Source organism: Myodes glareolus, chromosome 9 (assembly GCF_982192425.1).
Source record: "Myodes glareolus chromosome 9, mMyoGla1.1, whole genome shotgun sequence".
NCBI lineage: Eukaryota > Metazoa > Chordata > Mammalia > Rodentia > Cricetidae > Myodes > Myodes glareolus.
In genome coordinates, this window is record NC_142034.1 from 20,164,123 (window position 1) to 20,177,564 (window position 13,442).

At 56.3% G+C, this 13,442-nt stretch overlaps 1 protein-coding gene across 1 annotated transcript; it reads left to right on the forward strand.

The window, feature by feature from the left end:
• Window positions 1-3,070: 3,070 nt before the first annotated feature.
• On the forward strand, window positions 3,071-13,419 carry Fam171a2 (family with sequence similarity 171 member A2). The gene is given in 10 exon segments (XM_087909923.1): window positions 3,071-3,328; window positions 6,649-6,876; window positions 7,098-7,190; window positions 10,061-10,219; window positions 10,305-10,484; window positions 10,593-10,709; window positions 10,819-10,945; window positions 11,488-12,175; window positions 12,177-12,611; window positions 12,613-13,419. Coding segments are annotated over 10 exon segments (2,466 nt in total). The 5' UTR covers window positions 3,071-3,210; the 3' UTR covers window positions 12,934-13,419.
• The last annotated feature ends 23 nt before the right edge of the window (window positions 13,420-13,442 follow it).

The window sequence follows — 13,442 nt, forward strand, 5'->3', positions numbered from 1 at the left end:
TGTATACATAATAAATAAATAAATCTTAAAAAAACAAAACAATAAAATAAGAAGAAGAAGCCCCTCATTCAGCCTATGGCACTGTGTAAATCAGGAGAGGTAGCACATGCGTGCTGTACCAGAACCCATAAGGTGGAGACAGTACGTTCAGAAGTTTGAGGTCATCTTCAATTGCACAGTGAGTCTGAGTTTGAGGCCAGCCTGGGTTACATTAGACTCTGTCTCAAAAGAGGGGCTTTTAGCGTTTGATTTTCTACAATGTACTACCCCATGCCCGTCTCTTTCTTTCTTATTTTATTTTATGTACATTGGTGTTTGTATGTATGTCTGTGTGAGGTGTTGGATCCCCTGGAACTGGAGTTACAAACAGTTGTGGCAGCTGGGAATTGAAACCCAGGACCTCTGGAAGAGCAGTCCGTGCTCTTAACCTCTGAGCCACCTCTTCAGCCCCGCACCCCATTCTTTCTTAATAAAGGTCACTATTTCTATCACATACAAAAAAAGAAAACTGAGTTCAATGAGAGAGCAGCTACCTCACGTGTTCAAGACCCTGAGTTTAACCAACAGTACTGAGGGTAGGGAAAGAGATAGAGGAAGAGGAGGGGCATGTGGATGAGGGGAAAGGAAAGGGGAGGAGAGGGAGAGGGAAGGAGAGTATGTGGGAGGAGGGGGGGAGGGAAGGAGAGGAGAGAGCGTATGTGGGTGCTGTCCGGGCCACCTCTTTCCAAAGTTTAGTTAAAGAGTAATTAGGTAGCTGGGAAAAGGTCTCTGACAGCTGAGCTGAGGAATGAATGAGCCACACTGCTGCATGGGATAAGTAGTTCAGACAGAAAGCTCCCGCCATGACAGAGGCTGAGGTGGGAGCAAGTTCTAGCAAGGAGGGTGGCTGCTTTGGCTGTGGCTGGCTTGGGAGGCTCTGGGGCGCATGTCTCCTGGAGAGAGGCAGGTGTACCTTGCAGCTGTACCTTGAACACTGAACATCCAAAGTGTCCAGGGAAGCCAGAGGTGAGCAAATTCACCTCACGAGAGTGGATACTCGATTATACCCAAAGATCCCTGAAACGGTAAATTCTGAAAGTGGGTGACTTGACATCCATGCGTGGCGAGTCCCAGAACAGGTTTCTAGCTGCGTGGCTGTGAGTCTTGAAGATTCAGCTGCAATCATGAAACACCAGCCAGATTTCCTCCCCAGTCAGCCACTGCAGCTGAATGGCCCAGACCACCTGTCTTGATCCAGCAAAGCACTTGGCTTTTGTTCCTGACAAACAAGAGAAATGTGAGCTGGATCATAGTGGCTGGGCTTTGGACCTGAATGGTCCCGGTAAAACAGGGTCCGGGTGGTCTCTGGGATGTCTCAGCTCCATCTCAGCCCTGGGCTGCCTACAGATGTCATGAGTTCCTTGAATGGAGGTGGTAGAAGCCTCTCTATCCCACAGATGGCCCCTGGCTGCGGTGGTAATGGTGGTGATACAATGGATAAGTGAGGCAGATTCAAGGCAGCCCTGACAGACTGTAAAGTTGGGTTGAGACCAACAAGATGAAGGTTACCAAGGATGAGTGTGAAAGCCTGTGCTCAGACTCAAAAAAAAAAAAAAGTTACATAAGCACAGGACTGAGGAATATGGTTCGATGGAAATTTCTATTAAAAAGGAGGTGATGTGTGCAATCTCACCTACTCCTGGCTAGCTACTCCAGTCTAAAGTGGGGGGGGGGTGTGAGTTCAAGGACAGCTTAGGCTGCATAGTGAGACACTACCAAAAAAGGAGGAAGAGAGAAACAGATGGAAGTGGGGGGAGGGGAAGGAAAGTAGGAAAGAGGAAGGGAGAGAGAGAAAGGGAAAGGAAGTAAAAGGAAGGAAGGAATAAGGGAGGAAGGGAGGGAGGAGGGAAAGACCTGGTGGCTTGTCCCCTTAAGCAGAGAGACCTAAAGGGAGGGAAGTCCGCTTACTTGTCCTCAGTTCCCTCAAGGGTAGGAGGCTGTGCTGGAGATCTAACGGGACAGAGGGTGAAGTGTGTGGTTAGATGGGGACCTGTTCATGCAGAACAGACGTGGAGTGATGGTGACAACCAGAAATAATGAGGAGAGAAAGGTTGTTTGGAGCAAGTCTTCAAATGTGGGGTTCAGCGGCTGAGGAAGACCCAGTTTGCCATTCTTGAAGCTGGAACCAATGGGGTTCCTCACGGGAGAGATAGCTGCTTCCAGGTCTCCAAGACGTCTCTAGTCAGGTGACTCCTCCAGAAGAAGGGGTCTACTACTCCAGAGACGGCAAGCCCCTCCCCCCGACCACCAGTAACACCATTTATTACACCCCTGCTCCTGTCAGGCTTGTGGTCAAGTTCCAGGAACAGACTGTGTAGACCAAGGTGGCCTTGAACTCACAGAGACCCGCCTGCTCTAATTAAAGGGTCATGGTACCACCCCCTAGCATTTCAACCGCACTACTAGGTAGAGGTTATTATACTGTCATATATTATATGTCAATTATAATAACTGTCATTTTAAAGGACAAATGAGGCTGAACATGGCATCTCACATTTGAAATCCCAACACTCCGGAAGCCGAGGCAGGAAGATGGATCGCCATGAGTTCGAGGCCAGTCTGGGCTACCTAGTGGGTTTCAGACCATCCTGTTTTGTTTAAAACAAACAGAAGAGTGAGAACCGGAAGGCTGTAAGGAACATATCTTGCCTAGCTTGTTTCTGAATGGGAGACATGAGAGAGAGGCCAGACACGACCACAGGTCTTCTTAGTGCCGAAGACCGCAGCCTCTTTGCCATTGATGAGCTTTCCCTGGGAGAGAAGGGAGTCTCACTCTTTTGAACCACGCACAACCCATAGGAGTAAGCAATAGCCATTCTTCTACCCCTCCAATTTTACACCACATCTCAAGAGCTCTCGAACCCCAACCCGGGTAATAACCCCCTAATCGCTGCGCTGTCTTGAATTGTCGGGTGGGGGGCTGCCGGGTGGGCTGCTGGCAGATCCGGGCCGCGAGGGGGCGGTGCCCGCAGGCCCGCCGTGCCGGGCGCCGACTGCAGGGGGCGCTAGCGGCCGCTCCGGGCGGAGACAATCGCGCCGAGCGGGCGCCGCAGCCGGAGCGGGAGCCCAAGCCCGAGCTGCACGGAGCCGTGCAGAGCTGGGGCTGAGCCGGGCCGGCCGAGCGGAGCCGGGAGGCAGCGATGGACCGCTAGGGCCCGGCCGAACCCCGCGATGCCGCCGCCGAGTGGCCCCGGCGTCCTCGCGCGGCTATTGCCGCTGCTGGGGCTGCTGCTCGGCGGCGCCTCCCGGGCTCCCGGCAAGTCTCCGCCGGAGCCCCCCAGCCCTCAGGGTGAGTCTCGGCTACGAGGGGCGGCGATCGTGGGCCTGAGTCCGGTGATCGGCTACCACCGCTGGCCCCCTCTTCACGATGCTAGTGGCTTGGGGTGCCTTCTGCTCCCAGGATGGGTGGGGGAAGGCGACCCGAGATCGGTGCTTCTGGGAGAGAGAATGGGGGACTGTTTGCTGCCGGGGTCTTGGGGAGACACAATGGGGAGAGCTAGGGTCTCCAGGCTCGGCGCCACCGCCGCCTCCGACTTGTTTTTCTCCCTCCCGGTCCGCGAGGCGCTGCAGCCAGAGCTATTGTCTGCGGAAGACACCCGCCCAGGGGCGGGCTGGGGCGGGCGCCCGCTCTGCAGCCCCCCGCGGGTCCCTAGCCGCGACCCAGGCTGGGTGGGGGCGCAGGCATCGGCTGCCACCCTGGGCCGGACGGGGGCTGGGAGCCGAGAGCTGGGCTGCAACGGGGGAGGGGAGAGGAGGAGTGGGTGAGGCTGTGGGCGGGATTGACTGCTCGAATGGGGTTTTCACCCAGGGAGCTTGACAGCTTCCCAGCCAGTCCCCCAGGTTTAGAATTTGGGGTGCATAAAATAAACACTGATCGGCTCATACTGGAGGGAGGGGCTTCAGTAGGAGGGGGCTGAGGAAAGGGGTAATTGTGATTCCCAGTTTGAGGCGCATGGCAGGGCTGTGGTCGCTGAGCCATGCTGAGCTGGCTGGCTGGCTGTAGGCAGTACCAGCTGAGAGGGCAGGTGTCTGGGTACTTGTCCAGCCCGTCTCTTGCTACTGCTCTCCTCGGCCAGCTTCCAGATCTTCATTTCACTTCCCTCCCCAAAAGGAGGAGACGCTGACCCTCCTCAAGCCTAACCCAGCTCAGATGGGTGTGTGAGGTAGGGGTAGGGCCGGCCTCTGCGGTGGGAGCTGGAGACCCTGACTCCACAGCTCACTCCTGAGTGCCCTGGGCCTCCACCCTCCCCATCTTTGCTTTCCTCTCCCACCTTTCATGTCTTGCGCCACCACCCTACTACTGCTGTTCCTTCCTTTGCATGTGGCTCCATCCTGAAAGTGTTCTTCGTTCCTCACACCCCCCCCCCGCCCCAACACACACACACACCAGAAGCTAGCAGGAAAGGCGGGGTGGGGGGTTGCTTGGTTGAGGGAAGTAGGGTCCGGATGAAGGGAGGAGGTCGGATTTCCTCCTGGAGTGAGGCAGGGCTGAAGTGGAGAGATGCAGATAGCGTGTGGAATGTCAGGCTTTGAGAGTAGGGAGGGCTTTCCCTATGCCTCAGTCTCCCCTGATTTCCCAGAGAAGAGGCACAAGATTCTTAGGAAGCTCCGCCCACCCCAAGACTCTGCACCCCGGGGAAGGGAGGGCCCAGGGAATTAGCTGGAATAGCGCCAGGACTGGGGGCTCTCTCAGGCAGCTGGCTGGGAGCCCAGGCTGTGGGGAAGAGGGGAAAACTGCTAGACACCTGCCCCACCTCCCAACTTGGCACCGATGCTCCTCAGGCCTTACCTGCCCACCTCCTTACTGTTTCCCCAGACCCCTCCCCTCTTCTGAGGCTTTGGCCCTTAAGCCCAAAGGCTTCCCTCAAGTGACGAAATTTCAGACTCCTGGACACCCTCGTCCCAGCTGCTCTCTCCAGCTGTTCCTAGCCTAGGAGAGGGCTGGGAACAGTCACGCCCTTTTAGCTTCTCAGAATTCCTACTGGGGCAGGAGGCTGCCACTCCTTGGAGAACCAGAGTGGGAGTGGGCAGAGTGGGTGCCCCACCCTGAAGAGCTAGACTTTGGCCTAGACTGGAGAGGGAGATGGGCTCTGCGAACAGCCGGAAGGGATGCCGGGGACAGGCGTGGTATCCTGCACTGGACGCCTGAGATGGGACACCTGTCACTGTTGAGTGTCAGACTCCAGGAAAAACCTTCTTGAGGGTCTGTGGCTGCCCACACCCCTCCCCCTTGCCACCTCTGCCCTCAGCTCCAGACTTCTCTTCCTGGGATTTTCACCCAGCGCCCACCTGCCTGCTGCATCTGAACCCCTCCGTCTGTGACACTCGTGGGGACGGCAGGGGTGAGGCATGGTCTTGAGGGAGAAGCTGGTGCCGAGTTAGATAGCGGAGGCCGCCTGGGGAAATTCATGAGAGTAACTAAAGCCCTCCTCACCCCTTCCAAGCCCAGAGCACCGCACTCTCAGGGCCAGCATAGCCAGGTTATCCTGGAGGCGGGGGTCACAACCCGGAAATCTACAAGTTTTATGCTTCCTTCCCCGTCCCCTCCACACTATTTTCCACTGGACCTGGGTCTGTTTGCCATGCTGCCCGTCCTCACCAGGGCCCCAGCTCCTTTGCTTGATCTCCTGGGAGGAATAAGGACGTTGCCATGGCGACTGACTGTAGCTGACCGGCTATAGGCTTGAGGGGAGGGATATTTGTTTGGGCTTAGGAGCTGGGGCAGGTCCCTAAATTTGAAGGGAAACAGGTTTTTGGAAACTCACCCAGAGAGGGGATGAGTGATAGGTATGACCTAAGGCAGCTTAGGGTCTTGGTTTTTTTCTTTCTTGGGAACTCAAATGAGGGCCCAGCTCCCATCCTCCCTCCCAGTTACCTGATCTTGACTCTCCCCTTCTTCCCCTGAAGCTCCCCATTCTCCCCTGCCTCCTGCTCTCTTCTCCTCACCATGGACACTGGTCTCTTAGGTCAAGGGACTAAAAGTTTATATTCTAGATGGAGACAGCTAGGTTTGGAGCTCAAATTTCTCACTTAACTGTAGTGCATTAACTTACATGTTCTGAGCCTCTCTGTCTTTATCTGTAAAATGGGCTGAGGGCATATTTTAGCAAATATAGCATTTTCTTTTTTAAATATTTTTATGGTTTATTTACCTTTATTTTATGTGCACTGGTGTCAGATTCCCTGGAACTGGATCTTCAGACAGTTGTGAGCTGCCATGTGGGTGCTGGGAATTGAACCCAGGCCCTCTGGAAGAGCAGTCAGTGCTCTTAACCACTGAGCCATCTCTCCAGCCCCAAATAGAGCATTTTCTTGGCTGTAAGATGTATTCTTATTTTGGAAACCAGTAAGAATGGGGGGGGGGGAATGCTGTCACTTGTCATGATGACATCATTCATTCCAGACACCAGCTGAGCTCAGAAACGTGAAAGTGTGCACGGGCTAGAATTCCCTCCCCCTCGGACTGCTGGCTTTGGCAGAGAGCACAGTTCACTGATAAGAGGGCCTGGATGTAATCCCCAGCACTGTGCCGCGATCCGTCCCAAAACGTCTCTCCTCCAATATCCCCCCCCTTGTTATCCTCACTCCCTTCACCCCATCTTCCCACAGAGATCCTGATCAAGGTACAGGTATATGTGAGCGGGGAGCTGGTGCCCCTGGCCCGGGCCTCAGTAGACGTGTTTGGGAACCGCACTCTGCTGGCTGCTGGCACCACGGACTCAGAGGGCGTGGCCACACTACCCCTAAGTTACCGCCTGGGCACCTGGGTGTTGGTCACCGCTGCCCGCCCGGGTTTCCTCACCAACTCCGTGCCATGGCGTGTTGACAAGCTGCCGTGTGAGTGCAGGGGCAGGTGGAGGGGGTGGGATAGGGCAGCAGCTGACCCGTCATCAGCTCCTTCCCAAATTAGTCCTTGGGGGTGGAGGGGGCAGCTTCTCAGCAGCTGCTGCCTGGGCTGGGGCATATAGAAGGGGCTGGGGAAGATGAAGCCATTGGGATGCAGCCGACAGGGGCATCTAGGGAGAGCTTCTAGAGCTGACAGGCCGTCCTTCTTGCAGTATATGCGTCGGTCAGCCTCTACCTGCTCCCCGAGCGGCCAGCCACCCTCATCCTCTATGAGGACCTTGTGCACATCCTCCTAGGCTCTCCAGGTAAGCCACACCCTGCTGCTCATTCAGTAGCTCCTCTCCCTTGATCTTAACCTGTGTGCGGACATCTTCACACAGTAGCTGGGCATCCTTGGGCAAGTCACTCGCCCTCTCTGAGCTGTCCTTTATGCATGTATAAGATGTGGAAGGATAATACATCATCAACTTAAGGTTAAAAAATGCATCAAATGTGCTATGAGAAAAAACCGGGTGTTCAATAAATATTTATAGTTTATTTGGGGCTTTTTGTGGTTTCTATTCTCCTCCAGTTCCTACCTCCCTGACCAGTTTACCTCCAGTGGATCTACATGTCCCTGTCCTGCACCTACCTGGTGCCTGGCTATTCTGAGGCCACGAGGGCCTTCCACAGCAACTGAATGTCTAGGCAGTGGCCTGGAGCGATCCTCAGTGTCTTTTGTCTTGATGCACAGGCCTTCAGTCTCAGCTCATATTTCGCACCTGCTCTGTGCCATGGGGATGGCCGGTGCTAGGACCCGGGGTGAAGGAGAACAGACCCTCAGTCCACCTCCTGGTCATAGGCAAGTGGGAAGACAGACAAACGCCACTGCAAATCCTGGGAGAGTTACAGGACAGGCACACAGTGACAGAAACATCCCTCACCTCTGGGGGAAATCCAGGGGTGCTAATAAAAGGAGCCATAGGCTGTGTGGCCTGGGAATGGAAGTAGCTGAGGTGCCCGGCTGGAGAGAAAGTTAGGGGAGTTGGTGGCAGAGCGGGCTACTTGGACTTTCTGTCTAGTACTACAGACCTGTACTATAGTGGGCTTCGGAGGAGGAAAGACCCCTCTCCAGTTTAAGTTCTTACCGGATCCTTGTTGACAAATTGCTAGTTTGCCTTCTTCCTCTCACTGACCCCATACCCGAGGCCTCCAGAATGCCAGGGCTTCTAAAATGCCAAATGGGTCTTTGTTGCCCAGTGCTTCTGCCCTCTCATGACTTCCACAACTCTCCGTGTGAAATGCAGCGCTCTTCAGAGAGCTGGCAATACCCTCCAGGACCACCACCCCATCGTAGCTTGTAACCAGAGGGCCTTCCTCCTGCATGTCCCCCAAAGCAATCCTGCTTTCTTCCTCCCTTACCCTACAGAACTCCAGCGGGTGGGCCAGGCTGCTGACATTTAGTAGTAAATCAGGATGGACTTGCGTGGAGGGATGTGGGTGACAAGGCCAGGCTCCAGGGTGGTGGCTCTGGAATGTTGCTAAAGTTCTGGTTCCATTTCTGCATCTCTAAAATGGAGTTGATACCTCAGGGGCTGTTAGGCTAATTAAGGGGGTTACTATACATAGCCTGCTTAGGACAGTATCCAGCATATTTTGAAGCTTAATAAATGTTACCTATGATCACACTGGATTGGAATTCTGTTTATACGTCTGCTCTCTTGGCATACACACACACACACACACACACACACACACACACACAGCACTGTAAGCTAATGTGTGTCTGTCTAAATGGGATTTGAGGCTGAAGAGATGGCTCAGTGCTTTGGAGCACTTGTTGCTCTTCCAGGTACTTGGGTCTATTGGATTCCCAGTACCCACATGGTGCCTTGCAACTACTTTGTCCCAGGGAATCTGACGCCCTCTTCTGGTCTCTGAGAGCACTGCACACATGTGGTGCAAAGACATACAGACAAAACACTAACACACAGAAAAATAAAAGAAAAATATATACTTCTTTTGTTTGTTTGTTTTTCAAGACAGGGTTTCTTTGTGCAGCCTTAGCTGTCCTAAAACTCACTCTGCAGACCAGGCTGACCTTGAACTCAGAGATCTGCCTGCTTCTGCCTCTCAAGTGCTTGGATTAAAGATTTGTGCCACCACTGCCCAGCAAGGAAAAAAAATTTAAAAAGATAAATTCAGCTCCTCAGCCACACACTTTAGCTACTTTTCTCTTTTTTTTTTTAATTTTTGAGACAGTAGCTCAGACTTCTGTCTGGCCTAAGACTCCTGATATAGCAGGGCAATGGTAACACACACCTTTAATCCCAGCACTCGGGAGGCAGAGGCAGGCGGATCTCTGTGAGTTCGAGGCCAGCTTGGTCTGCAAAGCGAGTGCCAGGACTGCTACCCAGAGAAACCCTGTCTCAAAGCAAAACACCAGCTTCCTGCTGTAGACTCTCAAGTGCTGACATTACACATGTGTGCCCTCACTAGCATATGGATCCAGACCACTGAATGGGCAGCACAGACAAGAACCCTTCTTTCCGTCATGGCAGAAGGTTCTAGAGAAAGTATAAAGAACAGCACCCATGGGACTGAGAATGAAGGCAGGGGATCTCCTAGTCAGTTCCACATCCCAGGACCTAACTCATCGCCTGCCACTCAGAAGACGCTGTTAGCTTGTGACATGATTGCCGTGTGTGTGTGTGTGTGTGTGTGTGTACTCACGCGCGTACACACACGTGTGCAAGTGCATGTTATGCATGTGTGCTTGAGTGTATTTCTGTGTATCATGTGCCCATGGAGGTCAGAAGAGGGTGTTGGGTCCCCTGGAACCTGAGTTATAGGTGATGTGAGCCACCGCATAGGTGCTGGGAACAGAACCCAGGGCCTCTGCACAAGCAGTCAACCCTCTAATCTACTGTGTCTTCTCTTCAGCCCCACAACCCTCACAATTTTATAGGTTTACAAGGAAACTTAAGAGAAAGCTAGTAATTGGCGGAAGGTTACATGGTCACCAGGCCTGGAGGTTTCAGTACCACATCCCTTCAGTTAACCCATGGTTACCCATTGCTCTCTCTCTCATCACCCTGGACTTTTCAATTGGCCCAGCCCAGCGCTTCCCTCTTTTGGATGTTTGCATTCTACTTTGGTCGGGGTCAGGCTACCATGGTGCCTGCTTTCCATCCAGGTGCCCGCTCCCAGCCCTGGGTACAGTTCCAGCGCCGAGCTGCCCGCCTACCTGCCAGCTCCACCTACAGTCAGCTTTGGGCTTCGCTCACCCCTGCCAGCACCCAGCAGGAAATGCGGGCTTTCCCGGCCTTCCTGGGCACGGAGGCCTCCAGCTCAGGTAAGCCATGTGTACTGAATGTAGAGGGGAGACGCCTTCCTTCCCTAGGGAGTTAGCCGTGAGTGCCAATGTTCTCTTCCCGCAGGCAATGGCTCCTGGCTGGAGCTGATACCCCTCGCTGCTGTGAGTGTACATTTGCTAACAGGCAATGGGACAGAGGTGCCGCTCTCCGGCCCCATTCACCTGTCCCTACCGGTGCCCTCAGAGCCTCGTGCCCTGGCTGTGGGCACCAGCATTCCAGCCTGGAGATTTGACCCCAAGAGTGGTAAGTGTTAGGGGCAGAGCTGCAGGGGATTGGGGAAGGAATGTGGGGCTTAGGTTAGAGGTGGTAGAACACTGAGTTTGATGAACGAGCTCCTCTGGCCTCTTCCAGGGCTGTGGGTACGAAATGGTACAGGTGTGATCCGAAAGGAAGGCCGGCAGCTCTACTGGACTTTTGTCTCCCCACAGCTGGGGTACTGGGTGGCTGCCATGGCCTCCCCTACGTCTGGTGAGATTGGTGGGGCAGAGGGGCGGTGGGCAGTGGTGGGCGGGAAGGCTGGGAGAGCTCAGGCCCTGTGAAAGGCAGGAAGGGCATCCCAAGCCCTTGCCTGGCACAGGGCTGGTTACCATCACCTCAGGCATTCAGGACATCGGCACCTACCACACAATCTTCCTGCTGACCATCCTGGCGGCTCTAGCCCTCTTGGTTCTCATTCTGCTGTGTCTACTGATCTACTACTGCCGGTGAGTGCTCCTGGGGACCCATCCCGCCTTCTCTCCCAGGATCCCCGCCTTGGGGTCTCACAGATGCAGAAAGCCCAATCAAGATCCTCAGTGTGCTTCCAGGAACAGAAGCAACAAGAATGGCAAGAGCTAAGACCCAAGAGGCTGGTGGCTTTAGAGAAAGGGGTGACAGATTGGCAGGACCTGCGCGGGCCTTGCCCATTGCAGAGACTATCCCACTGTCCAAGCAACCCAGCTCTTACTCCCAGGAGACCCCCCCCCCCCAAGAGCAGGCACTCCTAGCTGGTTTACATACCAAGCGCTACCAAGTTTACTCCATGAAGCTGAACGGATGAAGATCCTGGATGTCTTCTCTTTCTACAAACAGCTTCCAGCTTCCAGGCATCATCTACGCCCCCGCCCCGTATCTATCTTCAATGTTCTAGGCATCATCCACTATTCACCGTGCAACTGCCATCTTCATCCCTTCTTGGCAACTGTGGGGGTTAAGGAGACCTGTGCTTTCAGCATTCCTGAGGTCCTGTCTCTTTCCTTCTCACCAGGAGACGCTGCTTGAAGCCAAGACAACAGCACCGCAAACTGCAGCTCTCCGGCCCCTCGGACAACAAGCGAGATCAGGCCACGTCGATGTCTCAACTCCATCTCATCTGCGGGGGACCCCTGGAGCCTACATCTTCGGGAGACCCCGAGGCCCCGCCCCCAGGCTCCCTACACTCGGCCTTCTCCAGCTCCAGAGACTTAGCATCCTCCCGAGATGACTTCTTCCGTGCCAAACCGCGCTCCGCCAGCCGTCCGGCCGCCGAGCCTCCTGGTGCTCGCAGCGGCGACGGTGCCGGGCTCAAGGGCGCCCGTTCCGTCGAGGGTCCTGGAGGACTGGAGCCCAGCCTGGACGAGTACCGGCGGGGTCCCGCGGGGGCGGCGGCCTTCCTGCAAGAGCCTCCCTCGCCGCCGCCGTCCTTCGACCACTATCTAGGCCACAAGGGGGCGACCGAGAGCAAGACCCCTGACTTTCTGCTGTCGCAGTCGGTGGACCAGCTGGCGCGGCCGCCGTCCCTCAGCCAGCCTGGCCAGCTCATCTTCTGTGGCTCCATCGACCACCTCAAGGACAACGTGTACCGCAACGTCATGCCCACCCTGGTGATTCCCGCACACTACGTGCGCCTGGGCGGCGAGGCTGGAGCCGTGGGAGTGGGCGACGAGGCCACCCCACCGGAAGGCTCGGCCGCCGGCCCCCGCGCGCCCTTTCCCGCAACCCGACCCCCAGCGCCCGCTGATGCAGGGCCACGCGGGTGCGGGGGGTGACGGAGGCGGCGAGGGCTGGGGTGGCGGGCGCTCCGCACCGGTCAGCGGCTCGGTCACCATCCCGGTGCTGTTCAACGAGTCCACCATGGCGCAGCTCAACGGCGAGCTGCAGGCTCTGACCGAGAAGAAGCTGCTGGAACTGGGCGTGAAGCCTCATCCGCGCGCCTGGTTCGTGTCCCTGGACGGGCGTTCCAACTCGCAAGTGCGCCACTCCTACATCGACCTGCAGGCTGGCGGCGGCGGCCGCAGCACAGATGCTAGCCTGGACTCCGGAGTCGACGTGCATGAGGCGCGGCCCGCGCGTCGCCGGCCCCCAAGGGAGGAACGGGAGCGCGCGCAGCCACCCGCGCCGCCGCCACCCGCGCCCCCCGCGCCTGGCGCTCAGCGAGGACACCGAGCCCAGCAGCAGCGAAAGCCGCACGGGCCTCTGCTCGCCGGAGGACAACTCGCTAACGCCCCTACTGGACGAGGTGGTGGCGCCCGAGGGTCGGGCAGCCACGGTACCCCGAGGTCGGGGCCGCAGCCGCGGGGACAGTTCCCGCAGCAGCGCCAGCGAGCTGCGGCGCGACTCGCTTACCAGCCCGGAGGACGAGCTAGGGGCGGAGGTGGGCGACGAGACTGGCGACAAGAAGAGCCCGTGGCAGCGGCGGGAGGAGCGGCCTCTAATGGTGTTCAACGTCAAGTAGGGCGGCCCGGGGATCAGCCACAGCCCCTGCTGCCAGTGCAGGTCCCCAGAGTGCGCGCCCTGGGGTGCTGCGGGAGCACAAGCTCTTAGCCGAGAGAAGGGCTCAGGGGCCTGCTGAGCTCATTGGTGGTATGTGCTGGGGGAGTGTCTTGGGGGAAGGGACCCTGGATCGGCCTCTAAGCAGAGGGAGGTGGGAGGGGCCCGGTCCCCCCATGGGAGGGGCTGGGGAGGAGGGCTGGGGTGGGAGCAGTGCCTGTATAAACGTGGCTGTACATAGAAAGATCTATTGTGGGAGAGCAGGAGGGGGGACCCAGCCTCAGCTGCTAGGGTGAGGGCTGGGAAGGGAGGGACAATCTCTGTGGACCCTTGGGAGGGGAGGGGTGCTGCTTGGATGTCACAGGGCTGGTGGCTGGGGCGGTCCTGGGGACTAAGGGGTAATGTGATGGTGACGCTCTAGACACAGAAATACAAAGCTGGTGAGGTTGAAGCTGTGTGTGTGTTTCTATGGGA